The 21,873-nt window shown below is 49.8% G+C and overlaps 11 protein-coding genes across 11 annotated transcripts; 5 read left to right on the forward strand and 6 right to left on the reverse strand.

Moving 5' to 3' along the window:
- Window positions 1-570: 570 nt before the first annotated feature.
- On the reverse strand, window positions 571-1,116 carry N7496_004981 (uncharacterized protein; the record flags this gene model as incomplete). The annotated part of the gene is made up of 1 exon (XM_056697910.1): window positions 571-1,116. The coding sequence occupies one exon, from the start codon at window positions 1,114-1,116 to the stop codon at window positions 571-573; it is 546 nt and encodes a 181-aa protein (XP_056556435.1).
- A 1,120-nt stretch (window positions 1,117-2,236) lies between these two features.
- N7496_004982 (uncharacterized protein) lies at window positions 2,237-3,841 on the forward strand (the record flags this gene model as incomplete). The annotated part of the gene is made up of 4 exons (XM_056697911.1): window positions 2,237-2,370; window positions 2,426-3,017; window positions 3,071-3,433; window positions 3,500-3,841. 4 exons carry the CDS (start codon window positions 2,237-2,239, stop codon window positions 3,839-3,841), a joined length of 1,431 nt encoding a protein of 476 aa, XP_056556436.1.
- A 272-nt stretch (window positions 3,842-4,113) lies between these two features.
- On the reverse strand, window positions 4,114-5,223 carry N7496_004983 (NmrA/HSCARG family protein; the record flags this gene model as incomplete). The annotated part of the gene is made up of 4 exons (XM_056697912.1): window positions 4,114-4,533; window positions 4,589-4,860; window positions 4,916-4,988; window positions 5,050-5,223. 4 exons carry the CDS (start codon window positions 5,221-5,223, stop codon window positions 4,114-4,116), a joined length of 939 nt encoding a protein of 312 aa, XP_056556437.1.
- Window positions 5,224-6,105: 882 nt separating this feature from the next.
- N7496_004984 (SDR family NAD(P)-dependent oxidoreductase) lies at window positions 6,106-6,964 on the forward strand (the record flags this gene model as incomplete). Its single annotated transcript, XM_056697913.1, has 2 exons — window positions 6,106-6,683; window positions 6,775-6,964. The coding sequence occupies 2 exons, from the start codon at window positions 6,106-6,108 to the stop codon at window positions 6,962-6,964; spliced, it is 768 nt and encodes a 255-aa protein (XP_056556438.1).
- Window positions 6,965-7,335: 371 nt separating this feature from the next.
- On the reverse strand, window positions 7,336-8,600 carry N7496_004985 (uncharacterized protein; the record flags this gene model as incomplete). The annotated part of the gene is made up of 2 exons (XM_056697914.1): window positions 7,336-7,527; window positions 7,587-8,600. The coding sequence occupies 2 exons, from the start codon at window positions 8,598-8,600 to the stop codon at window positions 7,336-7,338; spliced, it is 1,206 nt and encodes a 401-aa protein (XP_056556439.1).
- A 1,762-nt stretch (window positions 8,601-10,362) lies between these two features.
- Window positions 10,363-13,123, reverse strand: N7496_004986 (putative C6 transcription factor; the record flags this gene model as incomplete). Its single annotated transcript, XM_056697915.1, has 5 exons — window positions 10,363-10,437; window positions 10,514-10,603; window positions 10,669-10,988; window positions 11,044-12,322; window positions 12,410-13,123. 5 exons carry the CDS (start codon window positions 13,121-13,123, stop codon window positions 10,363-10,365), a joined length of 2,478 nt encoding a protein of 825 aa, XP_056556440.1.
- Window positions 13,124-13,901: 778 nt separating this feature from the next.
- N7496_004987 (uncharacterized protein) lies at window positions 13,902-14,846 on the reverse strand (the record flags this gene model as incomplete). The annotated part of the gene is made up of 1 exon (XM_056697916.1): window positions 13,902-14,846. The coding sequence occupies one exon, from the start codon at window positions 14,844-14,846 to the stop codon at window positions 13,902-13,904; it is 945 nt and encodes a 314-aa protein (XP_056556441.1).
- A 638-nt stretch (window positions 14,847-15,484) lies between these two features.
- On the forward strand, window positions 15,485-15,946 carry N7496_004988 (immunity protein 7-domain-containing protein; the record flags this gene model as incomplete). Its single annotated transcript, XM_056697917.1, has 1 exon — window positions 15,485-15,946. The coding sequence occupies one exon, from the start codon at window positions 15,485-15,487 to the stop codon at window positions 15,944-15,946; it is 462 nt and encodes a 153-aa protein (XP_056556442.1).
- A 965-nt stretch (window positions 15,947-16,911) lies between these two features.
- Window positions 16,912-17,855, forward strand: N7496_004989 (sucrase/ferredoxin-like domain-containing protein; the record flags this gene model as incomplete). Its single annotated transcript, XM_056697918.1, has 2 exons — window positions 16,912-17,205; window positions 17,262-17,855. The coding sequence occupies 2 exons, from the start codon at window positions 16,912-16,914 to the stop codon at window positions 17,853-17,855; spliced, it is 888 nt and encodes a 295-aa protein (XP_056556443.1).
- A 120-nt stretch (window positions 17,856-17,975) lies between these two features.
- Window positions 17,976-19,580, reverse strand: N7496_004990 (uncharacterized protein; the record flags this gene model as incomplete). The annotated part of the gene is made up of 1 exon (XM_056697919.1): window positions 17,976-19,580. The coding sequence occupies one exon, from the start codon at window positions 19,578-19,580 to the stop codon at window positions 17,976-17,978; it is 1,605 nt and encodes a 534-aa protein (XP_056556444.1).
- Window positions 19,581-20,032: 452 nt separating this feature from the next.
- Window positions 20,033-21,748, forward strand: sld2 (the record flags this gene model as incomplete). The annotated part of the gene is made up of 2 exons (XM_056697920.1): window positions 20,033-20,183; window positions 20,265-21,748. The coding sequence occupies 2 exons, from the start codon at window positions 20,033-20,035 to the stop codon at window positions 21,746-21,748; spliced, it is 1,635 nt and encodes a 544-aa protein (XP_056556445.1).
- Window positions 21,749-21,873: the final 125 nt, after the last annotated feature.

Raw genomic sequence — 21,873 nt, forward strand, 5'->3', positions numbered from 1 at the left:
TACACGAGTTATCCGAGGTTCTGGTCCAAATTTGATTGAAGAGGCAGCTATTTCAGTCTCTACTCGTATTGGTGCGGCTCGTATCCAATTATAGTCCGTATTTAAGCATGATCTACTCAGAATCTTCAGGTTCTGCAAGGAAAACATGCATACACTGAAAGCTAAGAATTAATAGAACGTTCATTTCCATTGGTCGGTGGATTGACAGCAACTTGACAGGGCCACAGTGGTACCATATTATTTGTCGATTGTGACCAAAGTCATTAAGATTATACTTTCGTTCAATGCCAAATTGCATCGAACTAGAATCGTGCGTATATTGCGTACAGAAAAAGACCTCGCAAGTCCGAAAGGAGTTTGCAGGCCGGACAACAGTCCATAACAACCCAGTCCCCTATGAAAGAAGTACGTGGAAGCGTTCAATTCCCAAGAAGTATGAAAACAAGAAATATTATCCCCTCGGTAGTTCGTAGGCTTCGTCGCCATTCAGTAGCAGCTGAGTTGTCTGTGGCGCAGCCGTCGCACGATCGAAAGGCCAATCTGCATAATAATTTGTCGATTGAATGTGTTCTAGGCATAATGGGCCGTTGCGTGAGGGTTGTTCGATGGTGGAGCGTTGGCATCCTTTTGGTTGTTGTACGCCGTATCGGGATACATAGGAGTAGGCGCATAAGCAGGAGCTTGAGGAGGATAATGCGGCGAATACTGGGTGGAGTATTGATTTCCAGGTGGAGGAGCGTAGTACGCGCCGTATGGCTGTTGGTTGAGATCCATAGGAGGAACAGTCTGGTAGTTGGCAGCGAACTGATACTGGTTGTATCGGCGACGCTGAACGCAGTGTATGATGAGAAGGGTCCAAGCGATGAGTTTAAAGATAACGGCGACAACGAAGCAGGCAAGAGCGGCGTAGTAAGTTGCGTTTTTCTTTGAGGCGCAATTGGTGTAATCGCTCCAGCTCTCGTCTAGGTTGGCCAAGTAGCTATTGGCACAGCCCGAGGCGTGGGAGTACCATGAGCCGAAGAGTGCGCCACCAGCGATGAACAAGATAATTGCTCCGACAAAGAAGATCAAGTACCACCAACGGGGTAGAACCGTGGGTTGGTTGGATTGCTTCATGCTCGGGGTTGCCAGTATAGGCAACTTGTCGGGTGATTATTATTATGGGAAAGAGAGAAAGGGAAGGAAAGAGAAGAGCTCGTCCACGAAGTGGGCGAGCCTGACCATTTTGAAAATTAAGGGACCCCTTAACTAAACGCCAAACGCTTTCTGGCAAGGGTCCATGTCAGAAAGTAGGCTAAATACTAATTCCGGCCTATCACCGTGTAGTAAACCTGGCGCTATGATGGTACTAAGCACTCAAGGCGTGGGATGAGTTTTTTTCGCCCCATACTGCTTGAAAAAGGGGCGATCTTAGCCGAGGAAGGGTTTAGCCGGGGTCCCTTTTGAGATGAGGCTCAGTCTCCGCAACCAGGTGAGAAGTTGGAGAAGGCATATTTCCAACATATATCTCAATAGTGACAAGTTGTAGTTCCTTCAGTCGCCAGGAAGAGTTGAAAGTAAGAATCTTATAAAGCCATTGTTGATGCCTGTTGTTTCAATCAGGACACATTATTATTCGGTAGTTCTTATCTCGAAAACGCGAAGCGGAATCCTCCTATCACCGTAGTTTAGTAGCACTTCAACCATGAAATCGTTCTAATATGTCTGCGAATTCACAACTATCCTCCAAATTTTGCTCGATTATTCAATGCCCCAATTCTCCAAAATAAAGCTGGAGAACAAAAACCCAATCGGCACGCACATCCACAAGCGATCCACCAGTGCGATTCGTGGCCAATAAGACTAACGGGAACACTCCCGGTCGGCAACTCGGGGGCAAAGGGGACAGGAATTTTCTGGAGCAAAGCCGTCGGGATTTACATTATTCAAGGATTCGGGCTCATAGTGCAGGTTTCTTAAATTGGTAGGTAAGTTGACCATCTTTTCAAGAACCTCCAAGCAATGTTCATAATCAAGTGTCATTCAATTGGCTCATTATCATTGTTCTTGCGACAAACAAGTCCCGATGGCGTGACGAGGACTAACTTTACTCTGTAGATAAACTGGACAATTGGGACAATCTTCGGACTCCAGACCTCGGCCGAGAAATTCAAGTCGCGGTGAAGAAAAGCGCTGTTTCGATTCTATTTCAGTGCCCGGCTTGCATATTCAGACCATTCCACACTCTATCACAGCCATGCAGTTGATCAAGAGCGTAGCCGTCATCGGAGCTGGCCCTGCCGGTGCCATTGCCGTCGATGCGTTGATGCAAGAGAATGCATTTGATGTGATCCGCGTGTTTGAGCGCCAGGAGAAGGCTGGCGGCTGCTGGTATGTGCATCCAGTGCTATGCTCAAGCAAATGCAGTCAAACTAACTTCCACCAGGGTTTCGAGGGATGATGATCCACCACAAAAGTTCGACTTGGATGGGCTAGCTGCACGCACTGCAGACGCTCCCTTGAAGATTCCAGAGCAGACGCCATGCTGGACACCGGTTGTCGCTCAGGATCGCTTCACAGATTCACCCGTTTACCCCGGGCTAGAAACCAATGTTGATGTAAGCGCAATGTGCTACTCCCGGGAGCCTATACCGACAATTCGTTCAAAATGGTCTATTGAACGTCACGGAGAAGATACTCCTTTCCGCCACCACTCTGTCATCAGACAGTACATCGAGGATCTCTTTACTCGGAAGGGGCATGAAAGTCTCGTTCAGTACAACACCACTGTTGAACGGGCCATTAAGGATTCCACAAGCCAGAAGTGGACACTCACTCTTCGTCGCACAGAAATTCATAATGGAAGCCCAGCAGACTACTGGTGGACTGAGCTATTCGATGCCGTTGTTGTGGCCTCCGGTCACTATGCTGTTCCTTATATTCCCGCGATTCCTGGCTTGAAAGAGTTTGCTGCAAGATATCCCGGTAGTATTGAGCATACGAAACACTACCGTGGCCCGCAAAAGTATCAAGACAAGGTGCGTGCTTTTTTACCCTAGCTGGTATACTTGCATCTCTAACAGCATGGCAGAAAGTCATCACAGTCGGAGCTTCTGTTTCTGCAGCAGACACTGCCGTCAACCTCATCGGCAGCGCTCAAGCCCCAATTCACGCCGTAGTTCGTGGTCGGTATAACGTGTACTTCGGCGACGATGCATTCAAGCACCCAAAGATTTTGCGTCGTGCACCAATCTCTCATATCTCGACTGATGAGCGAACAGTTCATTTCGAAGATGGCACTTTCGAAACCGGGGTGGATCACATTATATTTGGAACTGGTTTCACTTGGACATTGCCCTTCTTACCTCAAGTCCAAACTCGAAACAACCGCGTCCCTAACCTGTATCAGCATGTCTTCTATCGAAATGACCCAACGTTGACGTTCGTTGGAGCGGTAAGTTCACAGAAATCCCACGAATACTATCCAGGACGGCGACGCTAATTCAAAATGCGTACCTAGGTCGGCGCGGGGCTTACCTTCAAGGTCTTTGAATGGCAGGCTGTTGCTGCTGCACGTGTTCTCGCAGGCCGGGCCACCCTTCCTTCTGTTGAAGAGCAGGAGGCGTGGGAGACCGGTCGAATTGCGGCGAGGGGTGATGGACCGCCATTTACCGTCATTAATCCTGAGTTTAAAGCTTATTTTGAAGAACTTCGACAACTCGCAGGAGAGCCACGCGATGGGATACCCGGGCGGCCATTGCCGCCATTTGATCAGAAATGGGTGGATGACTTTAATGCAGGGCACGAACGACGTAAAGAGATGTGGAGGCGGCAAAACAGTTCTGCTGCGGCGAAATTGTAAAGATTTATGTTGGCGTGCATCAATAGATAGTTCTCGACTCTTTGATCTCATCACTCAAACAGTATCTCAGCCTTTATTCAGCTACTATATAAACCCATTTTCTCAGCAAAGCATTCTCGAGAACAGCATAAGACATGACATCAAATCGCGTGACAAATCTAACAATTGGTTATTTCGCAATTGCAGATATCCTTCATAACCACGGTAACCCTGTATCTTCAACAAAGTTTGACCAAAGATAAAAGCATGATTCTTAAGTATCCAACAATGGCCTACTCAAAATCCCATGGCCCATTCCGAACAAGAAATTCCTCCCACGTTGTCAATTTATCCGCAGGATCTAACTGCGCGAGAGTCCAATCTAGGTCTCGGTCACCATTGGGGCCGAAATACCCGTACCTCAGGAACAGAGGACCTGGACGTAGTACATCTCTCTGCAGGGGATGGGTAATGAATTGTTCGACTTCATCACCAGTAGCCAGTCGGACATTCTTGCCACTAACTCCCGACCAAATATCCACTATCTCCTGAGCAGAATAGAATGCCGTAGCCGAGACCAGCTGGGCACCGTTGTATTTTGCCGGATCTCGCAGTGCAGGTGCGAGATATTTTCCCGCATCGCCAATGTCGATCAATGGCATGCGCATATCCGGGGGCCAGGCAAATGGGAATAACACTGTATCTTCGGAGATCTGAATGGGGTTAGCGGCTACGTTAGACTGGTATTTGAAACAGATGTTTGCCTACCATCTTTGGCTTTGGAACGAAATTATCCCAAAAGTTCTGCATGAACCAACCAGGAAGGAAGAAGGCACTGCTGGGGAAATTCAGGCTTCGAATGTAATCTTCTACCTCGGCCTTGCTATCGAAATGCTCGACGGTGGTGAGCTCTCCATTTGACATTTTTGTAACATTTGGCAGAGAGGACCAGATCATCAGAGACACGCCAGCTGTTAATGATACATCGGCAATGGCCTTTCCTTGAGCCACTTCGGCCTCAGCACTTGCTTTGTCCCAAACTGTTTAATATGAGACAGTACGTTTTTTAGTACCTGTTGGAGGTGCTTAACATACAGTTAGTCATGGCAAACACAGCGTATGCTCCCTCGAGAGCTGGTCTAAGTGACGGAGGATCATTCATATCGGCCTGGCAGAGAGCTCCAGTCAGTTAATTCAGAACCTCATTTCAGGCCCGTCTCCTAACATACTTCGATAACCTCCACGCCGCGCTCTTTGAGCTGGACTGCTTCCGGCTTTGAGGCTTTTCGCGTAATCCCTCTTAAATTGAACTCTTTCGACAAGGCCTCATCTTGGAGAATGAAATTGATTAGGGCCCCGCCTTGCTTACCAGTAGCTCCGAAAATAACAAATATTTTGCTCATTCTGTCCTATCTCGAGGTTGGTTTTGGATTGAGCTGGTAGTTTCGGACACTCTCGAGTCATAGAAGTTTTTTTAACCTCGATATATATATTTGCTGGATCCTAAGGTTCTCTACGTCTATACGGCTCATATTTGACACAGCTAACCTTAGTAACCAACAGGACTTCCATTGATACAAGTGGTGACAAGTTTTCAATCCAGGAGTGGCGGAATATATATTCCACGGGAGTTGGAAGAAATCCTAAGCCAACCGCCGACGGGGTTCGGTGTAATTATTTTGTCTAAAAGTCCGAGTACCTAACGTGATGCTTTGGAAATCGGTCTGTTCATGGTTCCACCTCCGAGAACATTAGACCGATTCCTTGATTGTGATAGAGCCGATGGGAGGCGCGTGGACAGATGATCATCTCTCTGGCTTGGTACCAAGCTTGCTACCTTCCATAAGCTAGATTAGGTTGCCGGCAAAGGCGAAGACCAGGCCTAGGTTGCAAAGCAACTCCGTATTTGCAAAGTTCTAGGTGGTTAGTTACGTCTGAAAATTTCAGTGAAACAGCCTATGACAGGTCTCTGACTTTCACTACTGTAGTATTGACTCGACTGCAATGCAACCCCTCCACGCAACCAATTTACCCGCGCCTAATTAAGTACATTCCCAGAATGGCAAATATCCGAATGCTCCATCACCACATCCCAGCGTGTGACAGGCTCAGAAATGGTTCAATACGATGTCGATCCGACCCCGCCGATTGGCAAATCTTGACTGGTAACAGATAGCAACCTTCTTACAAACCAGCACTAGACACATAATCATCTCTTTTCTTCCTCGGCCAAATCTCTCTAACTCTAAGACCATACGGTAGCAGCTCTATATTCACCCTACACGATGGACTCCTTCCAAAACAAAGTCTACGCAATAACAGGCCTAGCCGGCATTGGCCTCGCAGTCGCAAAACAGCTCCACGCCCGCGGCGCAAACCTCTCTCTCGCAGACATATCTCCTTCAACACTCACAGCAGCCATCACTGCCATCTCCCCTACAACACTCAACCCCTCGACCATCCTAACCACAGTCCTCGATATAAGTTCCTCAACCGCCGTCAACGACTGGATCACATCGACAGTGAAACACTTCGGCCGGCTCGATGGCGCAGCCAATATGGCCGGGACGATCGGTGCTCAACACGGTGTTGGCAAATTCGTAGATCTGGAAGATGAAGAGTGGGATATGCTGGTGCGGGTGAATTTGTCCGGGATGATGTACTGTCTTCGGGCAGAGGTGCGGGCGATTATGGAGAGTGCGCCGGATGGGAAGGGGAGTATTGTCAATGCGAGTAGCATACAGGGGATTCGGGGGTTTGCGTTTCATACGGCGTATTCGACGACGAAGCATGGGGTCGTGGGGTTGACGAGGTCTGTTGCGAAAGAGGTTGGGCCTGGGATAAGGGTTAATGCTGTTGCACCGTGAGTTGATTTCCTTTTTTATTTTAATATCGAGAGGAGGGAATCCTGGCTGGAAAGGTTGAGTCGTGCTGATGGGGGTGACGTTGTGTAGGGGATCGATTCAAACGCCGCTTTTGGAGAAGGCGACTTCAATTCAAGGGGGAGTTCCCACGATGCCTACGGCGATTCCTCGGATTGGGACGCCCGAGGAGGTGGCACAGACTGTCGTGTTTTTGCTGAGTGATGCCGCATCGTATACTACCGGGCAGGTGTATAGTGTGGATGGAGGGTGGGACCCATAATCGTAGGGAATGGCGGGTGTCGTAGTGCAGTTGCAGTATATTACTATCAGTAGTCTAATTGCAAGGTGAACGGGGAAAACTAGTCTTGAAAATCTTGATTTGAAACATTCAAAGGCTATCGGTGGATATCTAAAGCAGAAAGAATCAAAGTCGCCATGCAAGAGGTATAACATCATCGACGCAAAGCCATGATCATCAGTGCTCGCTGAAATGAAGCAAAAATAAATTGAATCAAACGCCGCCATGCCGTCTATAAGTGTAATCGCTTGACAAAAAAAAGCAGATAGGGAATCATCAAATCTACAGTAGTCTGGAGCAAGCCAAGAAACTATGACAGCATGCATAGCCATAAACCTGTTGAAAGTATCGAATCAGCAAGGAAAGTCCCCCATGTTAACTGAAACAGGGACAACGATCAGGGTCCACATACCGGACAAAATCATTAGAGACCACCAACCAGGCAAGCGGGCGATGGTCACTGCGCCGCTCTTAATGGTGATCCCGTCCAAGACCACGGGCCACCCATTATCGTATTTCAAATAATTGTAGCCCAATTGTGCTTGCTGTAAGACACAGTCAGCGTCGCAATCAGAACCCTCCCAAAAGGAGCAAATGTACATACCTCGTCCGTGAACCCAATCGAAGTGTTCAGGTAATGATAGTAAAGTATATCCGGCGTAGAAGAGTTTCCAGGCAACACGCCAAGCCCGCCAGGGGCATAAACCAGCCCATGGTTGGAAGCATAAACGATCGTCCCACCCCCATCGAGAAGCAACTTTCCATCACGATCAAGAAAAGGTCCCCGCACGGCCCGCGACCGACCAACGCGAATATTATACTCGTCGCCGCGCGCAGGGAACCCCCGCACATCAAAGCTGCAGCACTTGCCATGACTGAACCACACATAGTAATACCCATCGTGGTAACTCATCCACGAGCCCTCCTCCGGTCGAAACGTCTCGTTCGGGATAAAAGTTAATTGCTTCGCATCCGGCTTTTCAGGACTCTCGATCGACAACCAGTCATCCGACAGTGGTATTTGCCAGATATCGTGCCAGTAGCTACCGTAATTCAGGTACGCTTTGCCGGTGGCATTGTCACGGATAAAAGAGGCATCGATCGCATTGCTTATCGTGAAGGGCCACACGTCCGAGCCATTACCTTGACCTGTGCGAATCATCACGCCGTGGTCCGTCCAAGGTGATCCGTCGAGCTTGGTACTTGTCGCAACGCCAATTGCGCTGTTTTGCGAGCCGTGCGTGCTCAGCGTGTAGAAGCAGTAAAACGTCCCGTTGCGCTCGACTGTCGTCGGCGCCCATGGTCGCGACCGATTGCCCTGGTGGATGATACTATCGCCATCCAACACGGTGCCCACTTGCGTCCAGGGCCCGCTCATGTTGGCGGCTTTGTAATACAGTACATGCACACCACCCTTGAAAAGGTAGTAGTGGTCATTCCAGTAGACCACGTTCGGGTCGTGTACTTGCAGATTGCCGACGTTGGGCAGCGGTATCGTATCGGTTGTCTCGTAGACTTGCGAGAGTGTGGGGGTTAATAATCCCGATGATGCTGGACGGGCTCTCGCCAGAGCGACCAGCGCGGCGAGCAGCAGCAGGAGGACGGTGCTGCGATACATGTCGAGTTATATAGCGGGGTTTGTTGAGATCGGCGCAACGGCTGTCTATGTACAATGCAATGAGCCCCGCGCGGCAGGACTTGCCAATGGCGTATAAGAGTTTAAAGAAGAAGGTGAGGAGTTGTGGCATAAACAGCCATCAGAGGAGGGGTTGAGAGTCAATGGTTATCGTGTCGCGCGATACATGTCTGTTGTGTACAGGGAAATAGTCGAGAAAGACGAGGAGCAGTCGTGGACTTGGATATGGACAATGGGACCAAGCAATGGAATAAAAGAGATGCCGGGGATGATCAACTAGTTATGTAGCGCAAGGGACAGCAAGAAAAATCGAAGACAAAGAAGAAAGATGAAATGGAAAAGCTAAAAAGAGAAGAAAAAAAAGCACAGCCATGGAGCCTTGTGCAGGGTCCGACGATCGACCGACTCTAAACCAAAGCCAAGTGATTTAGGCGGCCATATTTGTAGACTAAAATTGAGGGGGCCAACTGCAGTGCCGACCAAAGATAGTCCACTAGGAAAGGCTATAGTTAACTACAGTTTGGTACCCGATACCGTGGTAATCAGACTGACAACTGTACTTAACCATAATCTTAGCATTGATGTATTTACAGTAGTAGACAGTTGACTGCGCAAATTGGGGGCCAGGTACTATTCTACTATCTCCTACTTCCTCCCCTCCCCTCCCTTAGACTCGTATCTCGTTTCTCATCTCCCGCCAAGCTAAACCCACCGACCTGTCAGAACACGAGTTGCGCTCACGCAGAGGCGGCCAGTCCGACCGTTGATTGGGTCCAACGGGGTCCGAACGGGAAGCGTCCAAAGGAGCGATTGGGTTGGAACTCCTCTCGTCGCTATCTTTCCCCTTTCCCCTCTCTCTTGGAGGTCTGGGTTCCTTGGGTTTATTCCGTCGTTCTCCACCAATAGCAACTACAGCTTGGATTTAACCTCCTCGTGGGCGGATATTCTTTTCGTTGGATTCTAGTCTTCGCTACTCCGTACGGGGGGTACCTTGTCATATCGGAGTACCATTTACCCCCCGCAAAACTTAATTCCCCATGACCACCGTGTCTGTATCCTATTTGCCCTCTTTGTACAACAGTCCTACTCTGACTGCAGCAGCCCCCATCGCTGACCGGGGCTGAACCTTCGCCAAGTTGAGAAACAAAATGGTTACACAGTCAGCCCCATATTTCATCGCCCCCACACCTTTTTTCTTTCTCTCTCGCCCAGGTCCACTTTCCCAAGGCTTGGTCCTTACAACCTCAATGTTAGCCGAGAAGGCTGGCACTAGACATCTTCAAACGATCCGTCGCAAGGCTTTGCCAAAAATTTGCATGAAGATGAAACTAACGCTCATAGTTCGGTTCATCGGTGGGTTCGTTTCTTGGAGCTGCTCGGTGTACGGTTTGACCCTTGCAGGAAGGAAAGGGATCGTCGCGGGTCATGATTGTATGGTGACATGCGTCGTGTGATCGGAGGGTATAATTCTTGATGATAGGGGAGTGTGGGATGTAGCAATTGCTAGATATTTGAAATATCTTTTGAGAGTAGAGTGGGATTAGCATGATGTCGCTTTATTTGTAGTAGGGTGGATTGTTGCCCCTATGATGGAGTCATGGAATTAACAAGGCTGTGGTTGATATTGTGATGGAGCAAAAATGATGCCCTCGATAGATACAAAATATGCAAAGACCCCCATTGATCGCTACGCACAACGAAGCTATCGTACACCTATAAAATGCATGATCATCGTCTGATCTTTCTAGTTGCAGAGGGCAATACCCGTCAAGTCTTCCCAGTCAAAGACATCCAAGAAAGGATCGAAATCGCCCGGTGGCTATAAAACAAGAAGATAAATTAGTCGCAGCACAATTTGAAAGAGCCCGATCATAGAATAGGATTGCTTGACGTACCGTAACACCAAGATTTGGCGGTGGGAGGATGGAATCAAAGTCCGAGGGTAGCACCGGTGCCATGCCGGGAGTCGCAATGAACGACGCAATCTAGCAAAGGAAATGGTATGTCAGTATCTCGCCAAATGCCAAGTCTGATGAGCGAGGTAACAAACCTGATTGTTTTGGAAACTACCCATCCCCGGTTTACCCAGGTGCTCGCAATTCGCATGCCGGGTGAAGAGCGTCTGTGCAAATGACAAGATTCGCTCCACCACTTGTTGTTTGTACATGCCTGCCTGGGTGGGCCAGATTTTGGCTTTGACCAAGGCTACGATAGTTGAGAGGAAGAAGTAGTCTTTCGCTCCCTTGACTACTAACATGAATCGAGCTTCGAGAGAGATCAGGACCGCTTCAACCAGGGAAAGTAGTGAGTCTGGAAGGCCGGGTATAGTATGCAGGAGGAAGGCGGAAGATGAAGGGTGGGAAGAGTAAGCTGTGGATATTGAATTAGCTCATGTCAATAAGTTGGCACGGGAGAGGATGCTTACAGTTTTGATGATCCGAATTATGGAGCACTTGGCACATAGAGATGTACGCCTGTAGGGTCCATTCACCAAGTAGACATAGTGACAATGGCCGAGAGGTTTCGTGAAGTCGCTTCTGGGTCGAGAGAATCATGGTTGCGGCATCCAGGCGAGACCGTGCCGAAGGTGAAAACAGCGGTTCCTTCCTTGATTCGATGGCGAATGGGGTGTGAATGGAGAGCAAGCTTTGCGCCAATTTTGTCTCAATGGTAGCTTTCCATAGCGTGATCTTGTGCTGAGTAACGAGGTCATTTGCATCATTCGTGGTCCACTGAGGGATCCGAGAAAGTTGTCGATTCAATTCCCAATCTAGGCGCTGAATCTCTTCGTAGCGACAACTGACCCGAGGCGAGTGCATCAAGTGGCAGGCTTTAAGTCGAAGAGCAAGAGACCGGCCCAATGCACTCTGGAAGGATGAATCTGTCATCTCGCTCAGCGGTCGGTCTGCGGGGGTTTCAGTTGAATTTTCATGAATCTCGTCGTCATCAATATTCAGAGGAGGCAGTGTATCATAATCTAAAGTTTGGACCGAGGGTGGCATGCCTCGGTCAATAGCCACTTGCAGGTCCAATTCCACAATGGTCATCCAGATGCGCCGGCGCATCTCTTTGTTGAAGATTGAAATCCGAGCATATTTGTCTGGGTCGCGATGATAACCAGAGAGCATTGCCTGCTTAACCAATGTGCTAGTAGCAAGCCATGCCTTACTGCGTTTCGTGCCAAAGCAATTTTGCGCCATGATCAGCAGAATGTAGAGCCGTAGAGAAGTAAGATCAAGCCGCTTGATATGTGCATTATCGATCCACTTTTCTGCATGCAACACCCATTCCACTGCGGTATAGCATTTGAGTGGAGTGGCGCTCTTCTCTTGCAAACTAGCCACATCGGCCAGATTCCAGGCACAGGCAAGCACCAGGAGCAGTTGCACGACAAACCCAGCTGAGACGGCGCCAGGGTTATCCATTATCCTCCAGAATTCGTCCACCTCTTGAAGAAAGGTGGGGACATGGAAGACGCAGTGTGTGGACTCGATGTATGTCAAGTAGACTCCGATCAGCGCATCAGCTACTGGCTTTGCCGGCAGAAGGGAGATCAGAGAAGTAATCGTGGGTTCGGGAAAGGGCTCATTGAGTGGCTTGCGCTTCCATAGTCCCCGTTTCACCCGCTCCAGGTCGGGTCGCACCCGTGAGAGGATTGGGTTGGCCAGACGAATTTCCTCAGCAAAAGCTCTGATGTCAGGAAACTAGAGCGATGGTCAGTGGAAGAGAGCAAAAACGCAAAAAAATAATGAAACATGCTTGAGTCGAGGATCGTTATGAGAATAACATACCTGAGCAACCACATTGGCGTAGATACCCGACCCGCTAAACCGAGTCTTGGTCTCGCGACCTCTCATCATCATACGAGGGGAAAGATCCAATTGATGCGATGGAGACAGTACATCGTCGATTTCCTCATCACCATCATCGCCCCGGTCCATTTGTGACGAGAAAGGGGTCGCCTCTTCCGGCGCGGGACGTTTTGGCCGCTGCAAAAGGCCAGTATTCACATAAGGCTCCTGATTCACAGCAGCCTTGGGGGCTCCAAGAACCGTCTCCAGGAAGCCCCTCTCCTTCCCCGAATGCCGTCCCCTGTGGTGCGGTCCACCCTCTGGACGAGCAGTTGAGCCCGAATCGGGCGCAATAGTCGAAACGAGAGTTTCCGACCGAGTCGACGCTGCTCCGATCCCCGAGTCTGGGGGAGTCTCAGTATTAATAAACTCGGCCTGCTCGGTCCGGGGAGGCATAGACATGATCGAATGTCCATTTCCTCGATCTGCAGCAAAGGCTGCAGCAGTCACGGTGGTGGGCTGCTGCCACAAGAAGCCGTCCTCGTAGGTGCATTTGGTCGGGGTTCGGCTCTTCAAGCAGCGGGTGCACGTTGGATATTCGCGATCGCAACGCAATTTGCGACTGCGGCATTGCGTGCAGGCCATCGTGCGACGGCGCCTTTTGCGCGGCCGATCTGGCAGCGGCGCATTGTTTACACTTTCCACATCGGCCATGTCAGGGTGAAGAGTGAGAGATGATACTTGGCATGAATATACCAAGAGTGTATACTCTTGGGGGAATCTCGTTACCTCCGAGGTGGACTGGTTCAGGGTGTGCTTCAGCTTACGTAGTGAGGTCCACTTGCACCTGCCAAATGCGGTAAGTCTGTCCGAAGAATCCGACCGGAGATGTTTTCCCCAACTTTTGAGTCTTTCCCGTTTGTTTTCTCCAGATCTTGATGCAAATCACTTTGGCATATCCTTTGCATAGCTGGCCACAGTTTGGGCTCCTCTACACTTGACTTGTTTTTCACCTCCCTCGTATGGCAGGTGTAAAAATAGTTTCCACCCTGCTCAGCCTCGGTACCTTCCGCCACGGCCCACTTTGCTTTAGCGATCTGACGCCGTGCCCTTTCGAGGACTGCTCGTTTCAAATCGTGTCAGCCCAGTCTACATCTGGACATGTCCGTTAGACACGCCAAGCGCAGAGGCTTTGCGGGTATTGGTTATTGCTGCTGGGATGGAGTATCTTGCATAATCGCAGAATAAACATTCCTACTGATGACGGAATCCAGTGTTTACAACGTGACCTGCACCCCGATATTGGTCAATCGATTAGGATATATGTACCTAGACAGGGTCTAGAGGCTGAAAACCGGTCTCCCGCTTTGTTAACAAATTTGTGGTCAATTGTGGATTTAGTGCTGGCTGCCAATTCCCTCCGAATGATGCCAACACAACCGATATCATGGCCACTGCTGATCACTGAGATGCCACGTCTTGGCTTCTCCTTTCATTGACTATACGACAGATGGCGTACTGGGTTACCATTAAAATCGGAGGCGATCCAAGTGCCATCACCAAGGGCTTGGAAGCCATCGATCTCGGTGGAGTGCGCTTCAAAGCGACCGAGTGGCTTACCAGTGCGCAAGTCGACCTGATAATAGTGGTACCATTCCTCATCATTCAGCTCGCCCGTAATAACGACAACCGCAATATCGGCGTTGAGAAAGCCGCCGCCCCAGTCCACAAATGAATCGTCCTCTTTGTCCTCTTCGTCATCCTCATAACCGAAAGCGGTGATCGGCAGCCGCAAGATTTCCTCACCACTGGGAAACGTGTGAAAGGCGACATCGTACCGACCGTGGTCGACGGTCATAAAACATTGCCCATTCGGCGCGATATCAATTAGGGCCCGGTCGTCCCAACCGTAGGAGTGCAGGTCTATCCCACCACTGTCGGCGAGTGCCGCGAGGAATAGTTTTACCCCGTCCTGGCCCTCGCCCACATCGAGCATGACATGACGCCCGTCGGGATGTTGCACGAACTGGGCTGCCTGTCCGACGGTGTCTAGCTCTGCCTGTGCGACCGTCTCCCCCGTACTCGCAAGCAAAACAACCAATCGGTCGGGACCACGATCTGTCATCGCGTCCGGCCGGTACAGCCACAGCAAGTTCCCATCGAGGGAGAATATGCACTCGGTTCTGGGTAAGCGCTCGGGAGTATGAGGCTCTAGGTTGTAGCACCACAGCGGCCCACCATCCTGGCCAACGCACGTCACCTTGTTGCGGGTCGTGTAGACTGCGCAGTCGAGGTTTGGAGTGGTTGCATGACTCTGGACTTCATCGTTGGGCTCAATATGGTAGGTCGCTACCGGTCCCAGGGCCTCGTCTACGCTGTCGGGTATCTTGTAGGCACGTAGTTCCCTATTCCGATACCATGTGATCGTAGGCTTCATGACTGAATTCTAAGAATGGCGGAGTTGAGTGGGAAGTCGGAGGGTCCGTGTTTGGATGGATAGAGCGATGATAGTAAGATGGATGGTGAGAAAGATCGAAGCGATTAGGGGGAGATGACGAGATACTTGATCTGGGGGTCTCAGTCATGTATTTCGTCTGTGATAATGCGAAAGCCCAGGCAACTGGTATTTCCAGGATACGAGCATAGATCAACACCTTCCGATTAAGCAACAAATCAATGAAGACACTCCGTTGAGTATTCTTCGAAGTCTTTGAGCTAAGTAGCGGGGCCACCAAAGATTACGATCGCCTAGAGAATACGAGAAGGCCGCGAATCAAGAGTCTGCCCATTCTCTGTACATCCAATTCGGCTATTTTCCGTATATAGTTCTCCAAGAGTAGCTAACAGTTTTTATTTCTAGAAAGACTATATTATGTCAAATGATAATCAATTGAAGAACTGTTTAATTTAGCACTCAATTTAGCACTCTCATTGATCAGCGCCACAATCTATCGACCTCACACACCCCAACCCAGGCTCCACTCACGCCGATATCCCACTCTCATCATTACCCCACACTGCCGCTACAGCGAGCAGCAAAGCCCCAAAGCTCGAGGACAAAGCAGCTGTATTACAATGAGAATAACCGCACAAGACGCGGGCGGTATCGCCGACGAGGACGACCAAGTTCTAGAAGCAGGCTTTTCACAAGGGCCTGGTGATTCGAACTTATCAATGATATTCCAGCGAGACCTTTTCGAGGAAGAACCGTGGAAGGGCGACCCTCAATCAACCGATTACTTCTCCGATAGCTACTGCATAACTCTCGGAACCGGCGAAACGGTATATGGAGGACTAGAGCAAGTCTCCTTCTCGGGAACTCAGGGAACGTTCGACTTCTCCGGTCGTGCAGCCAAAATCCTCGGTATAGGCCGACAACTCGTCGTTGATTTCAAGGTTTCTGAGCAGGACCTGCGGCTCTTTCAAGAATTCTTGAGAAAGGTAGTCACTTGGGGTGTTCCTAGTCAAGTCCCTCAACTGCACGGCTTTACTTCATCTACTTGTGAACGGCAACAATGCCAAGGTTTTTTTATCTGAGAGCTATACCTGGGATACCTGAACTTGGTTCTGGGAAGGGGTTTTGAAGGTTGCTGGGTTGGATAGTGGGCCTCAGGAGGGCTATGATTGCACTCCCAACTAGTGATAGTTCCTGCAAGGTCTAACAACTCGAAGCGACGCCAATTCTCAGATAACAAACTTGGTTGAAGCCTCGGGAAGAGTCTACAAATTTGCTGGCAGTGTCAACGGCGTCTCTGCCTTCAGGGGACAAAGAGTTGCTACCATTACCAGTTCAACAGCACATTTCTTGGACTAAAACCTATAATGACACAAGGAATCCATGTTTAAGAACAGTTTAGAACAGGAGACCACTGTACAGTACCTGTGTATGAATCACAATTAAAAAGGCGGTCTTTGCCTTGAATCGGTTACCATGTTGACACCACCCACGATACTATGAAGTATTCAACAGGCCAAGATCTTTGTTAACCATCTACAAAATGTTAAAGAGGTTCTAGAAAGCCATTTCCAAGGACAATCCATACTGCCCACAGACTCTAATTGAATACAGTTGATTAAATCTTGAATGTGCTCTCGGTGTCTGCTATTGTCCGACGACATATGGCGTCATGTTATGCAGTGGTGAGCTCAAGAGAGGATGGATCAAACATGCCCCTCAGAACGTCGCGGCAATGCCAAGCGCGGTGAGTCCTAAATCCCATCACTTTGATTGGATTGGCCTGAATCTTAGTCTAAAGTCAAATGGCAATCGCGCCTGATAAGTTACAACAGTGAATGTTGGTGGACCCTCTCCTCTCGGCCTCATCGGCTTTAACAGCTCGGGGAAAAGTTTCTCGGAGATATCCTCCTACACAGGACTATATCAACCCAGGCAGCCACAAAGTTCGAAGAACAAGCATTTAAATTTACAGCCAGGAACCAATTCAACTCTCAACAATCCACAGGTCTCAATACGCAAATACACCCTCATCGCGATCGCGACCATGTTACGCTCATTGCTGTCCATCGCCCGCGGCTCCGAGCCCGACTATGTTTTCCCCAAAGTGAATCCCGAGGAAGACGGACCAGACTGTCTGAAAGATTGCGCGGATTGCACGACACAGTTCCCAGCGAAAGTGAAAGTGGAAAATTCCATGCCACTATACGGCCACATCAAGGAGTTTCACTCGCACGTCTTGGTCGCGACGGGGCGGTCTGACTGGAAAGAGAAGGTCGGACAAGAGAGGGGGAGTCTCATGGAGGCCTTTGAGGATTCTTCGGCAAAGTCAAAACGAGGCGTATGTTCGATTAACTGACGTTGATTTTTTTTTCACTGGCTAACTCTACCTTCCAGCGCTACATGGTGTCCGCATCCAATATCCAACCAGCAGATCACGATGGCAAGGAGATTGAGGCCAACCAGCCAACGTCGGTTCTTATCTTGCCTTCGTTCACATTTGTGGATTCCGTCTCTCAAGCAGATGTTCCCAACCTGGTTCATCGATTTATCGACAGCTCTGCCGGTGAAAAGAACAGTAGTGGCCAAATTTGTCAAGAGGCAGGAATGACCACACGACCATGCGAGCTCGACTACGTGATTCTACTCTGTTCGCACAAGCGACGAGACGCGCGATGCGGTATTACAGCTCCTTTGATCAAGCGCGAACTCGAGCGACACCTTCGGCCTTTAGGGTTGGACCGCGATGCTGATGACTCGCGGCCTGGTGGCGCGGGCATCTACTTTGTCTCTCATGTCGGCGGGCACAAGTTCTCTGCCAATGTGCTCATTTATCGAAAGAAAGATCAGCAGATGATTTGGTTGGCGCGTGTGAGACCGGAGCACTGCGAAGGGATTGTGAAGTATACGATACTGCAAGGGAAGGTGGTGCACCCCGAAACGCAGCTTCGGGGTGGTTTCGATCGAGTACGGGGGTTGACGAGCTGGTGATTGGGATTTATCTTGGAGGATACCCTCATGGTGGCTTACCAGCGAGACGAAGATTATCATCCAAAACGTTAATTTATGGCTAATGTCCAATAGACAATTAATGGAAGACATTTTAAGGTATCACGATTCACTCCGCTCAAACCAGATCTTCTCCTCTTTCAACGCAGGCTCCAGTCTCAGACCGATCTTCTTGACGACTCCCGACACGTCAATGTAGAATTCAGCAGCTGCGGGCTGCATCTCAGCAAGATTGCTAGACTTCATTTTCGCAACAAAGAATTCACCGCTAGCATGCGTAAGAGTCAAATAACCGGGTACAGCTCCATGAGATGCATCAATACCCAGCTTCCCATCCTCGCCTAGAACGACAGGAACCCAGTTGCCGGTAGGGTGCCTGTACGTGCCGACATACTTCTCAAGTGGGAGAGTATGAGGAACGGGAGGATCAGCCAAAGAGGGAAACATCTTTCGCTTGATAGCGTCCATATCTTCAGGATGGTACTTGAGAGCTCTCTCCTTGACCTTCTCATGCTGGTCATAGAACTCTTTCATTTTCTCATCGTGCAGTGGATCATCAACCGGCCCAAGTAGCTTATCCATGAGAAGAACAGCGAGCCTGAAATGAACAAAACGGGCGGAATTGGAGTTTCCCATAATTGCAAAGCCAAACTTCTTCTCTGGCATGAATGCCACGAAGGAAGAATAGCCAGGCCAACCACCTGAATGCGCATAAAGGTGCTGGCCTCGGTAGTTATCAACAAACCAGCCCAAGGCGTACGCGTGATACGGCGTGGGGAGATTGATATCCCCAGCGTCGAAAAGGAAGGTCCGCGGTTTGGTCAGCGAGTCGTGGCCCTTTAATGGCCCAGTACGATAGATCAATTCGCGCACCCAACGCGAGTAATCTAGAACACTGCTGACCATCGCCCCGCCGCCCGTATTCGGCCTCCAATTTGCCTCTGGTTCTTCAAACCAATGTCCGCCAGTTTCCTCGGGGATCCATGTGTACCCCTTGACGACCTTGGCTGCACTCGACGGAACTTTCTTGGCCTCTTCGGTAGAGAAATAAGTCTCTTTCATACCAAGAGGATCCCAGATGCGCTTTTTCAAGAACGAGCCGAGTGGCTCCCCAGTCTGCTTTTCGAGCAAATGCGCCATGACAATGAACATATGATTAGTGTATTGGAATGTAGTCCGAGGGGGAGCCGAAAGCGGCATATGCCTGTACGAGCGAACGATATCGGAAACTGTAGTATCTTTATCGCCGTAGGTGAGTGGCCACGGATGACTGGGGAAGCCCGATCGATGAGAGAGGGCATCTTCGAGAGTAGTGTTCTTTGTCGCATAGTCGTCTGATAGAACAAAGTCTTCTGGGATGACAGATGATACTGGAGTGTCCCAATCAATTGGCGATGGAGTGTCTTTGCTATCTTGAATTGCAATTGACGTGGCCGCTGCAGTGAATGCCTTGGTGGTGCTTGCGGCTGGGAATATCGTGTCCGTGGTCATCTTTCTGTCGGGAAATTCGGCGATGCCGTATGCCTGATATGTGGTCAGCATATGAGGGAGTAACTGACTGAAAGTTTGATCTGGGTTCATTACCTTTGAGAATGTCTCTTCATTATGCACAACTGCGATAGATAGTCCAGGCACCTTCCATTCTTCTAATGCATCTTTGACCCAGGTATCGAATGCTTCGTCGAATGGAGACTGCGCGGTAGACATGGCTTTTTGATTATTTGAAAAGACTGTAACTCCAGATATGAGTGGTAACAATCTACATTCAAACAATCAATTGCACCATCGAGGAACTAAGCAGGTATTTATAATGCCGACTTGGGCGTATAGAGTCATGGAACGGCATACTGTTCCCCGCGTGGAGTGAACGCCACGTTTCTAACACGAAAGCCCATTGGCGTTTGAGTTAGGCCACCAACAATTCGGAGACCAAATCTGTCAGCCTGGTTGACACATTGAGTGTCAGTTAATCAAAGGAGGGGGAAATACCAGTTTAGCCTGAATTAATTGGTCCAATCCCTCGTGTCAGCAACACTACTTGGGGTGGTTCCTTGGGTGGGTTGCGGGCCGAGCACGCGACGTCACCGCGTTAATTGATTTTCGCGTTTCGCGTCGGTTCTTCCTCCCTTCATATGCGTCTGGCCGCATCTTCTGCAGCAATGGCCGACCACGTCCTAAATTCAAGTGCCGAGGTTGCGTCGAAGGCTATCAGCCTCCGTGCGGAATTGAAGACTTGGGAGAAAGAGTTTGCATCCACACATGATGGCCGGAAAGCTGGTCGCGAAGATATCAAGCAACATCCCGACATTGGTAAGTGACGGCTCTTTGGGCACCAACTTTTAGGTTATCGGATGAACTTGAGGTCGCTAATATCTGTGGGGTCTGTTCTAGCCGCGAAATATAAGGAATACGGTAGACTGAAGGCACTCGAGTCTTCTTTAAGCCGGCGCGAGAACCGACAGGAATCATCCGACGCCCAGTCTAGAAAACGAAAACATGCTTCTCCCACAGGGCCAGATTCGGCGCAACCAGTCGCTACCCCACGAAAGTCGGCTAAGGGACTTTTTGCGACACCATCAAACAACCGCAACAAGCATATCAACCACGTAGACGAGTTTGTGTCGCCTTCGACATTCCGCAAGTTATTCAGCCCTAGCGCACATCGCCAAAGCGAACCAGCACCGTCACCACTCAAGGCTGCAATCGGACCAACACCGCAGCGCGATGGAAAAGCCCTCGGGCTATTCGATATGCTGTCAGAATCGGGAGGAAGCAACGCGACGCCATCAGCAAAAAAACAAAAGGACTTCTTAGCCGCGGGGTTCCTTACGCCATCCAAGCCGAAGACCTCTGAACCTATGGCCGAAGTTCCAGAAGAGGAAGAAGAGAGCACACGGCTTTCCCGCACGCCCGCATCCTCAACCAAACAATTCTACTTGGCCAATCTCTTCGCAACTCCAACGACTATGCGTTACGCTGCTATGGTCGAAAAAGACGATGATAGAGAAGATCAGGAAAACACGCGCCCAACCAGTGAGGCACCTGCATCGCCAGAACCGAACACCTCCGAAACCCCGTCCTTCTTACGGCGAACCAATTTCAACAGACTTCCACCTCCACCTTCAAATGATCAGAGCGCGGGACTGAGTCCTATCGCATCCCGAAAACCACTGCAGTTTGCAGGGAAGGGATTGTCGCATTTGGTCCAAGGCCTACGGGCCATGGAGGAAGAGCGCGAGGATGATGAGTGGGATATGCTCCGGGAAATCGAAGCGGAGCAAGAAGCAGCGAACCTCCAGGTTCCTCAAAGTCAGGTCATGCCAGACAACCAGCGGCCCTATAAAAAGAAGGGACAGAAGCGAACTACGCGAAGAGTTATCATGCGTCCAGTTGCCCCTCGGCCAAAGCTTCGCCCGAACTCCACTCTGCCTCCTGTCGAGGAATATCCAGAAAGCGATGATGAGATTGTTGCAGTTCCTGAAACTCAGCTCCCAGCAGGCTCCGAAGTCGTCGACGATACCTATCATGAAGAAAATATAGGTGACGATGTGGCTTCCTTGCATACCATGTCTGATCCAGAATCTGATCCAGAGGAGCCTGATGCAGACTCCGACGATGATCCAGAGTATGGCGAACCATCCAAACCTTTGGCCAGGGCGAAGAGTTTCTCCGAGCGTATAAGGGAAGCCGTCTCGATGGCCAAACCTCCACCCAAGGAAGAGCCATTAAAGGCAGCGCCGGCTCCGGAGAAAGCAGAGAAGGCACCCAAGACCCGGATGATCAAGGCCAATTCCCAGGCCCATACGAATTACCGAAGTCTGAAGATCCACCACAGAGGAGGATCTCGTGGCCGTGGGCGGTTCTGCAAACGATAGAGGCTGTTTTTGGGGTACTCTAATGTTCACGAAGAGACGATTGCATTCATAATTAGCATCAACGGGGCCTGGTCGGTCACAGCAATCAATTTACACATCTAAAATATAATTCAATCGTCACTTGA

This window comes from Penicillium cataractarum (assembly GCF_028827025.1).
Source record: "Penicillium cataractarum strain IBT 29864 chromosome Unknown utg000004l, whole genome shotgun sequence".
NCBI classification, from domain to species: Eukaryota; Fungi; Ascomycota; class Eurotiomycetes; order Eurotiales; family Aspergillaceae; genus Penicillium; species Penicillium cataractarum.